General features: G+C 34.2%; 1 protein-coding gene across 1 annotated transcript in view; it reads right to left on the reverse strand.

Moving 5' to 3' along the window:
• Positions 1–8335, reverse strand: part of LOC108964936 (papilin-like) — a gene marked incomplete at its 3' end in the record, with an annotated part of 10107 nt that extends 1772 nt beyond the window's left edge. The window contains exons 1-2 of the mRNA XM_018930937.1: positions 7807–8335; positions 101–430 (exon numbers count right to left, since the gene is read on the reverse strand). Coding sequence (XP_018786482.1) covers positions 101–430; positions 7807–8335 — 859 coding nt within the window. The remainder of the gene's footprint in view (positions 1–100; positions 431–7806) is intronic.
• Between the last annotated feature and the right edge of the window lie 2872 nt (positions 8336–11207).

Here is an 11207-nt window from a genome sequence, read left to right on the forward strand (position 1 = left end):
TCTGTTGATGATGACGGTGTTGTAACATCTGAAGATCTAGAAGATCCGTCAGCTGTTGTGCTTCCTTCAGTTGATACGGATGTTGTAGCATCAGAGGTACTGGAAGCTTCGTCGTCTGTTGTGGTCTCTACTGTTGATGATGATGGTGTTGTAACATCCGAAGTGCTAGAAGATCCGTCAGCTATTGTGCTTCCTTCAGTTGATAGGGATGTTGTAGCATCTGAAGTGCTGGAAGATCGGCTGCTTTTAGTTGATAGGGTTGTTGGGCCATCTGAAGCGCTGGAGGTTTCGTCAGCTGTTGAGCTCTTATCAGTTGCTAATGACGGTTGTTGATTTTTTGTGGTTGTTGGTATAAGCGTTACGGGTGGCTCCGCTGTAGTTATGAATGTTAGATTGTCACTTTCTGTGCTTGGATTAGGTGTAGTTGAATCTATGGAACGATTAGTAAGTTTTGTGTTATTGCAATTTGTTTTTTCTTAATAGATCACTTTTAATTTTCTTTCATACTTACATAGAAGACCAGCCGGGTTATTATTATCTAAAATCAATGAGCCACTTTCGGGTTTTGGCTCATCATAAATATTGAACGGTTCTTCCGTAATTGTACTCCATAGATGAGTATTATATATAGGATAAGGATTAGTTGAAGTTGTGATCTGGCCAGTGGTAGTCGCCTCGGTAGTGGTGTTGATTTTGTTTTTACAAATAGTGCGAAACTGTATAATAAACTTTAAGGCCCCAAAGCCACTATGTAAAACGACTGTTTTGTTTATTGGCATATCGTTTCCAAGAACGATCAAAAGACAAAGCGTGAATATATGTTTTAGCATTTTTGTTTTTATAAATATTCGTTTTTATTATTGACATCTGTATAGTACATCCAAGTGTTGTCACTTAAGGGTTTATTTTTAATGTTTTAAGATTATAGGCCTGTTGTCAGGCACTTGTTTAACCGAAGGTTTTTCGTGTTACTGAAAATAAAAGATGTTTTGTACAATAAGTTGCTCAGAATATATAAAATAATACGGCACCCATACATAACTGTTTTAAAAGGAAGAAACTCGATCAACCACCAATTTTATTTTCCATAAAATACAGTTTAAAATTCCATCAGTGCCACTTTAAATTGCCAAATCAAGTTCGAATGAAGATCTTTAATAAAACTTTGCCCAAAAGGTGTCTTTATTCTATATGTATTATTTTCGTTTTTCTCACAAACCTTTTGTCGAATATGTCGGTCAGTGTGGTATATATATAGTATATATAAAATTACTCGGTTGAAATTTACAGGTGTATAAAATGTTCTGTTACACCCGAGCTTAGCCCTTCCTTTCTTTTTTTTACTAGCTTTTGGTTATATACTACATTCATATGTACTCCATGGAGGTGTCAAATACACCATCACTTACTAAAATTACAAAAATAGCTGCATGTAATCCAACCACTTTGGCATATAGCTAACATAGACTGTGACAAAAAAGCATCCGGAAATTATAATTAAATTCCCCGGTAGATGATATTTCGTGTCCTTAATTACTTGCCAATGAGCGCAATCTGACAACCCGTTTGTTTCAGCAGCTACTGAAGTCGCTACTCCTCAGTAGGGCGTTACGATTTTTGCAATGGATAAAAATATCGAAGAAAGAATTTTTCTCAAATTTTTAATTTCTAACCAAATTTCTTGTGCTTAAACGTTTCGTATTTTGGAAAAAGCTTACAGTGATTCAGTTTTATAAAAAACACAAGCCTGCGAGTGGTACAAAGCCTACAAAGATATACCCCATTCAGGACGAGTTTCGTCCTCTTCAACTGATGAAAATATTAAAAAAGCGAAGGATATGCGGCTTGAAAATGGTCATACAAATATTAGAGAGATGGTAATAGAGCTCGACATCTCTCAACCCGAACAAGCTGATTTTTTCTTTTAAAGAGTACCGTGGTTGTTGTTGTATCGGGTACCTAAACCCATTTGCATAGTAAGTATTAGATAAGTTGTCATCGAGGCCAGCCAACTGTAGGCCCAGGAAACTCGCTGTTTCGACGGGGTTGTATCATAGAGAGAGGAGAATGTCAGATGTGTGGGGTTAGAAGGACGTGCAAAAATGTGGCAAGTGTCATGTGGGTTCAAAAGTATTTTAGAAAAGAGTATTGTAAACAGGTCTCTTTGAATATTCTATTCTCAAAAAGTGCTTCTGAAATATGTTACGAAAACTGGAAAATCGTTGGCATAAATAGATTACATCTGGTGGGGAAGACGTCAATTGATATTGATAAATAATTAAAAATTTTGAGTTTTATTCACAATTTCCGGATACTATTTTGCCACAATATACATATTGTCCAATCAAAAGTTATTTTTGGAAACTTCTTCATTTGCGAAGGAGATTTTTATATTATTATTATTATTTTGTAAATGCTTTATTAGTTTTAGGTTATTTATACCACTTTTTAGGGGTATTTCAATAAGTCATTTAATTATTTTTTGTTTTTTGGTTGGATTGAACGGAGTAATTTAAAATCACTTAGAATTCGCACTTAAAAAAATACACACAATTTTTAGATAATTGAAATAAATTTTAACATTAAATATCCGATTTAGTACTTAAAATATTTGCAATAATTTTGGGGTGTATGGTTATTAAGTTTATATTTATGATATAAATTGTGTTAAACGCATATAAGTTTATAATATCCAATATGTATAAATATCCTTTTTAAAATTAAAAATTCATTTTTATTTCGCTTCACCTTATAATACATGTACTTCCAGTGACATATTATATATAAATGAAGAGTACAGGCGGTATTGACTGTTATTAAAAATCCTTTTTACATCACTGAAAATGCATAGAATTTTCATGTGCACTTGTGTCACTTCAAAAAATAAAGTATATTTTATTTATTTAAAGTAACATTTTTGATTATATATGTATGTGATATATTAATTTTTTTATTATTATAATTTTTTTTTTTTAATTAACTTCATTTATTACTCATCTAAATTCAGTTAATTAAAAATATGAAATGTTCTTCTCCAATCACTGCAAGCACACACTACCCCACACTTTCAAGAAACTTGGTTGTATTTATTTCAAACTAACACATTTTTCAACACCATTTTTTTAAAAACCACCAAAAATTTTATTTTATTATAGTTAAACTTTTTTTTTTTTGTTCCTTTCAAAAATCCTTTTTTTGAAACACTGAGAATTTTGCTCGCATACTTTTCCATTTAACAAATAATATTATTCTTTTTCTCCAAACACTGCAAAAAATATTTTAATTTCATTTGTATTATATCCACTTATAAAATATTTATGAATATTACACAGTACACTTAAAACAAAAACAGTATTTTAAATACCAAACACACAACATATTTCAAATTAAAAATTGTACCTAAACCTTATTTATTATTTATTTTCTAATTTTTTTTTTAATTTTATCTCACACAACTTGAAATCCTTGAATATTTTTGATTACTAAAAAATTCAATCACTGAAAAAATCATACGATTTTAATTTTTTTTTTTTTTTTTTTTGTGTAAAATTTGAAATTTCCACAAAACTTCTTTAAAACAATTTTAAACAATTTACTTAATTTTTTTTTTATATGTAACAAATATTAGTATTCATATTTTCTTACACTTTTTACACACGTCAAATTTGTTTCACAACTGGCGGATTCTTTTATCCTTTTTTCAGGATTAAATCCTGTTACACTAATCTTTTCACAAGGACACAATGCACATTATTATTTCTTTTATTATTAATTACTTATTTACTTATTATCCACTGATAGTTCACGTTTTCGCGACGACTCGTTTCGAACAACTGGAATCAAATTTTAATATTTCACTATTTTATTGAGTTTTTTGTTGCGCAATAATCGAATGAAAATTATTTTGCACTCATAGTTTTGCTCGCATTTAATCAAATCACGCGACGTATTTCGAGACATTCTCAATACTTTGTTTCGGAACGTGATTGGACGTCATTCTTGTTTCCACTCTGTCTAACAGTTCTGAAGTAAGCTAGCCTAGGTTAGCTTGTTTGTGCGCCAAGCGGTGAGACTACCAATATGTTGCTACAAAACGAGTCTATGAACGAAAAAAAATAAAATAACATTCTTACAATACTTTTTTCCGTTTAAGTATTTATAATTTCATTGTTCATTCGCTCGGCGGAAAAAAAAAATTGGAAAAGAATTTCAGTTCAATCGGAAACACACATAATATTTCCTGTTGAGTTAACCAATGTATATTTCAAACTCTTGAAATCGAAAATTTTATAAAAGTGCTATCAACCCTCTCAAATATCCCGGACGTGGCCCATTGAAGCCATAGACACGTTAATACGTAAGCATAGGTGTTCCGCTGCAAGTAATGCATTTGAATCAAAACTCAAGTAGACGATAAAGATGACATAGACATGGCTTACGCAGCTATAGCCTAGTCTAACCATATTCAGTAACACAAGAGTGCCAATTAAGTCAAAAGAAACCATCATCTGGCATGGCTGTAGTAGAATTGCAGTAAAGCGCATGGCATATGAGCTTGCTCAGGTACGTCTGTCTCTCTGTTTGCAGAATGAAAACAATGCCTTCTTGCAGTGCACTACTGGATGGATGGACCTCAAGCCAGCTCGTCAAGCGTTGGTCAGATACTAGCAAATTCACCTTTCAACCGTTATATTTGTAAAAGTTCAATTGGACACTACATAATCGGAATCTATGCGCTTAGATTGAAAATTTTACTGTATGCGAGTTGTAAAAGCTGCTTGGAAGAAGATGAGGGAGAATCATCTAAGCACTTTCTTTTCGATTGAGGGAAAAATTTGTTTTAGGTTTCATCCATGGAGTAGGAGATCACGCGTAACCCGCAAAATATTTAATCTTCTTCTTCGAAAACTCAAGGTATATTCTTAAAACATGCATTTTACATTTGTCGAAAAGCAAGTAAAAATCGTGTGATGTTATGCCGAGGCACACGGCCGTTGGTTTTAACGTGAAACGTGTTAGCGAATCGCTTTTAAAGTAAAAGATGGAAATAAAAACGAGATTGACGCTGCTTTAAGTATTTTAATAAAAAAGTACAGGTACATAATAGAAAATAAATTACTTATTATTACGATAAATATTTGGCGACAATTTTATTTAACACTAGCAGACTCCGCAGCCGTTGTCCTGCTTGAAATTATGTGTTTTGAAATGAAAAGGCAAAAATTCATATTGTGTTGATAATTATTTATTTGTGATTTTTCTACATTTTTTTTTTTCAGTGCAACGCAGCTTGATAAACAACATTTTTTGATTTCTTTTCCGATGTGTAAATGTACGGAGAAGATGGTTTTCCAACTCGTGAGCACCCACGTATTTCTGGCCATGTGAAAAACATAGCATTTCCAAATTTATGCCACACACTATGCGACTATCCTGTTGATCAAATTTAACTTTCACTGGAAACGGAATACGTTTGAACTCAATTGGCAAATCATTAGAACTCAAAACAAATCCGTAGAATCAAGAATTCTTCGCCTTAAATTTGATAGGTGCGTCACAATCAGATTGCGAAACATCATATCGACAGATCCAAATTTGAGACGCAAATGATCCAGTGGCATACCAAGCAATGTAATTTTTGGTCCTATCCCATTATTTACGCGGATTTGAAGGCTGATCATCGCGAAAAATGAGCGAACTTCAGTGGTATTCGAAGTAGCTATCGCATCATTCATCGTTTGATTCCAGTGATATCATGTTCTAGCAGTTGCAATTACTGGCATACTTCTCAAAGTTGCATACACCGTCCCATTCACAGTATGTTGAACCGCGTAAATTAATCAATAGCAACCGAAAGTAGAAGCAATCGTCGTTTTTCGGGTGGATTGTGTCAATTCGTCCTAATGCATTAGTTGGAATCAAACCTGGATGTCAATTTCCTGGTTGGCCTTGCTTTCTGTGTAAATATTTCTTCAACGATGCATTCTATGTATAATAGCAAGGCATTTCTCGAATAGAGCAAGTTCTCGCAAACGGTTCACTGAAATTTGAGAAAAAACTCAAATAAATATTATATGTTGTTGCTGGCGGTGTTTCCACTGGCTGTACTGTATTCTCTGGGTTGAAATAGACTTAACTGAAACGCAGTTCACGTATCGACCGTATCGTTCAAGACCAATAACCGCCATGTTCCTTTGGTGACGTATTTACAAACGTATTTTATCGATTACATCAAACTGCAATACGCAGCATTGACCTAACTTTTGAATTTGAATTAGACAACAGTTGCGAATATGGTACGATCCATGTCGACTTCGATGTGTTGTTAGTTTCGATATACACGCCTCTAAATTGAATACTAAATGTTCTGCTATTGTGAGCGACGCATATATAGTGGATATCCATCATTTCTAGTTTGTGTTTCCGAAAGAAAAGCACGTGGATAGTGTTTCGTGCATTTCTCTGCATCATTTCACAATTTGATCTGGTGTAAACACCATCAACAGAGTACATCTATCATCTAACAGCACCACATATACGTTGCTTCAATATAAAATTCATCAAATATCGTAACTGTTGTTTGTAAAGTCGTGCTGTGACATCGTGACGATCGCTTGCTGATTGACCGCGATCCATAATTCGGTACGTATGTCATCGCATCCTGGGAGTACTTCTTACCTTACCTTGCCGTGGGCAGCCACACGTTGATGACAAAAAGAACGCCGACCGATATTAGAGCTATCTCTTCGTGGCTTCGTAGCAAATTTCAATCTATAATTGATCACTTTATGTAAAACATACATAAATTTTTCACGGAATAATTTTCAAAAATTTTTCTTTTGAATAGGCGGAATAAAAAGCAAGCGACTGAAATTAAAAGATTCAAATAATTTACAAATCAAAATATTGAAAAACAAAACAAACAAAAATTTAAAAAAATTTGTATGGAACAAAATTACTTTTTGGAATTATCCAATTTTCCGACTTTTCCTCACGAAAAGCATACTGTTTCTTTTATTTCCAAACCTTCCCCGATTCACAGAAAACAACTTCTAAAAATTTAATCAAGGATGATGCAGATGTTCTCTTAGCGTTACTAACCAAAAAACATTCATTCATTTGTATGGGAAAAGAAAAGGGCTGTATTTAGGGGTTTTCCGGCAATTTTTCGAATTTTTCTTCCATCCATCCTTGAACCTCAACGATCATTTAGAAAAAAGAATCGACCAAATTGGTGCAGGCGTTGTTGAGTTATGCGCTTAGCAACGATTTGCGATTCATTTTTATATATGTATAAGAAGATGTATAAGATAGGTCTGTGATATGTGAAATAAGCAACATACGGCATAATGTCAACATTAATATTTCTGGTGAATGTATAGTCTATAGTGGTATTGAATAATGTTGTCGGTGATGTTTGTACGTAGTTGAGGCCGAATTACTTCCTAATGAACTTAACGAGATAGCTGTTCTGTTGTGGATCGCAAATGAAATTGCCGCATAGAACGAATGGAGTCTCCCAGTCTGGATGAGGGCTCGGTATTAGTTTTGTTAAGCTTGCTGAATATGGCATGAGTGATTGATAAAGACATAGTTTAACACCTTCAGCCGACGCCCAAGCCCGATGTAATCACCCATATCTTTGTCAAAAATACTGCAATCGACTTTTATGTCATAGTGCTTGTACAGCATGATAACTGATCTACGTACGAAACCACTCAAGTAATTTTATTTATGAATAAGTTTCTTTTTTATGTTGACGTTAAAAGCAAAATAGTTATCTATCCGCCTCCTTAATTGATGTACCATGCACTGCACTGCCTACATCGACAGGTACATTGATTACCTGGCCGACTATACCATAGTTACCTTCGTAGCGTAATCGACGAATTTGCATAAATGGTAACAGCGGTGAAATCAATTGAATGCTGATCGGGTCAAGCAGCGGCAGTCCGCTCGGCTTTGGAGAATAACGAAAACCGTTTGAGCGCGACAGCGTTGGGATTTTATTAGCATCTATCGATTTGCTACGTGTACTGCATAAGCGAAATTCCATCACATTTTCATCGGGTAATTTTGTTTGAAGGAAAGAAATGTTGCGATGTTTCACTTCTTTTAGTAGTTTATCCGCTGAACGCCAATGATTTTGCACTGCTTCACTTCTACTGATATTGACATCTCTCAGTTCTGTGGCAGATCCAATAGATATATCGATCGTTTGTTCATTCGTTACGTCCATAAGTATAGTTATTCCAGTGGTAGAGGTACTCGCGAGGTCGGCGGCAACACCTTTGCGACGTTCCCGAAACCGTCTCGCTCGTTCGGCGCAGGTCATTGGGGTACCTATGCGTGGCCCCCTCGTTGTAACGATAGCCGTAATTTATATTTCTGGCTGGATCTTGCACGAGCTGAGGCCGAAATAGCAAAAGTTTATATATTTATTATCACTTTCTGGTTATATTAAATATAAATACTGTCCAAATTACACTTATTTTTAATAATTCAATCGATTTAAATAAACTTGACAAACACACGGAAGAATCACCGCGCTATAAAGTCGGAGTCACGACTTATACTGAATAGAAACAAGCAAGAACGCCGGTTTCGCACAGTTAACGCTAATGCCTCCCCCCTGCCCCGCTTGACCCCGACAAGAACTCAATGTCATAACAGCGAGCTGACTATATATTCTGATATATTCACACCACATTTTTGTTTCTAAGAGTAATAGTTTTTAATTATTTTTGTATTTCTTTACAAAAAAGTAAGAACGATTTCGTAGATGTGCCTACTCGAACCACTGCCGCGCCCACAAAATCCCATGAATCGAAAACATATAAAATGCCAAAAAAGGCTCCTGCGATTTAAAAAGTTTTAAAAATTGGGCGTGGCTCTAATAGGATTGGGAGATGGGACTGACATTGCTCACATTCATCTTTCTTACTTTAACTTTCAGTACACAAATTAAGAACCATTAAATGTACCCGAATAAAATTTCGCACAAATTGAGTCCTCAAGGTAGTTCGTCTTATGCCCCAAAACTATCGAAGTCGGACCATAAATTTTCAAGAAGCCAGAAGGCAAATCTGTGCATCCCAGTGGTTTTTGCCGAAAATATCAGTCAATCTAGGAGATATATTATTGAAATTCGGGAAAATTATTCTTTGATAATAACATACCATAATGCTCTAGTGTCAAAAATGCGTTGAAACTGATCAATAATTCCCTTAGTCTCCGTATACCTAATAGAAAGGTTTTCGAAATCCCTGTGTGTTTTTGTAAAAACGGTGCATCTTTCTGAATAAAACGGACAAAATCGGGAGAAAACATACATCAGACACCATATAACAAACAAACATTATGCGCCTGAAGGTATTCCCCTGACTTTGATCCTGGCAATTAGCCAATGTTTGAAATAATCGGTTACATCCGAACGTATACCTTCCTTACTTGTTGTAGTACAATTTATTTTTGTTTCACAATAGATTTCAGTTTCGGGATCACCTCTTCATTCGAAAAAAATTCTTCTCAACAAGCATTCTTTTGAGATCTGAGAATAAGAAAGGGTCAGATCTGAACAATACGGTAAAGGTGGAAGCAATTTGAAGCCCAATTCATGGATTTTTGTCTTCGTTTTTACTGATTTGTGACATGGTCCATTTTTTTGGTAAAATAACACTTTCTTTTTCTTCACAACGGTCCAATAACGGTATGTAACAGTCGCTGTTGACGGTTCTTCCTTTTTCAAAGTAGTTCATCGTGTACAGTCCTCTCGGATAACTGTCGATTGGACTTCGGAGTGAAATGTTGGAGAAATGTTTCACGTATTGTCGACGCAAAAGCTCGGGTTTATTACGCTCAAACATCTCCGAATCATTAACACATCTCTGCTTTAGGCAAAAGTGAGGCAATAACTTCAGTTATTATAGACATTATATAGGCGGAATCAGACCAATACCCCAATACATATAAAATGTCATTAATCGAAGATCTATAACGTGCTCCACAATAAGATAAAACATGTCACGCGTCTGCGGTTGAAAATTTGTTTAGAAAGTAAGTGCCGCACCACCCAAATTTAATGGAACCATTTAAGTAATAATAACCGAATTTGCTCAGAACAAATCCGTCCCTACAAAATCTGTAAAAATGAGTAAATTCGGATTATAACCCTCTCACACCCCATGTAACGGGTTTGTTAAAAGCTACAAATCGAACTTCCGTGTGACTATATATCCCACATATCGGCCAATATGTAAGTTGGATTAAACCAAACTTAGCCTTTCCTTACTTGTTTGGGTTAATTTCATAAATATATGTTTAGTATATGCACAATTGAATTCATAATGGTTATACATATGTACTTACATACATACATATGTTTCTACAAATGTAGCTTTGTTTTTACTTTGCTCATATTTCTGAACAGTGTTCAAATGTGCTCGGAATTGTTTAATGAACGACTTGAAGCACGTATTGCTGCTATTTATGTTACGGTTGTTGACCCGAAGAGTGAAGAAGAGATTTTAAGGTCTAGACATGAAAAAATCGACATATGTAAGTACATACATACATATGTATAATAGTATATATTAATATAATACTATATCTTCTTTGTGCACTTCATTCACTTATAAAGTCTTCTTACTTACGAGTGCGAACGAACCAAATGGAAATAAACTAAAATGTCAATTTTAACATATATTTTATTAAATTCATTTATTACAGACACATACGTCTTAAGGGTTTTGAGATTTTCATACCAGCTTATTGCATTCTAATAAATTGTTACGGCTATATTGAACGTACAGACTAACATACACACATACAAATGTATATTAATCAATTTGTATTTCGTTTCTTTCATGTACTCTCAATTCATTTCAATGTACTTTGAATTATTTGTAATATTGTTGATTTTGTACTAATTTAATAATATGATTAGGTATACAATTTTAATTGGATGATGAAAATAAATGATTCTTATCAAGTCTAAAAATACAAAGATAGACGTACAGGGTCAAATATATGGTTACGTAGGTATGTGTATATATAATGATACTTATATCGAACTTTGACCGGCTAAATAACGTAAGTCAATCAGATTCAGATAAAATTTTCCGCCTAAATTCTATACATTATATTTATTATTTAAAAATTATTTTGATTTTGATGTAGGTAAGTCGCTGCGTCTGGGTGATAAAATA

This window comes from Bactrocera latifrons, unplaced genomic scaffold, assembly GCF_001853355.1.
Source record: "Bactrocera latifrons isolate USDA-ARS-PBARC rearing strain unplaced genomic scaffold, ASM185335v1 scaffold_0, whole genome shotgun sequence".
Taxonomy (NCBI): domain Eukaryota; kingdom Metazoa; phylum Arthropoda; class Insecta; order Diptera; family Tephritidae; genus Bactrocera; species Bactrocera latifrons.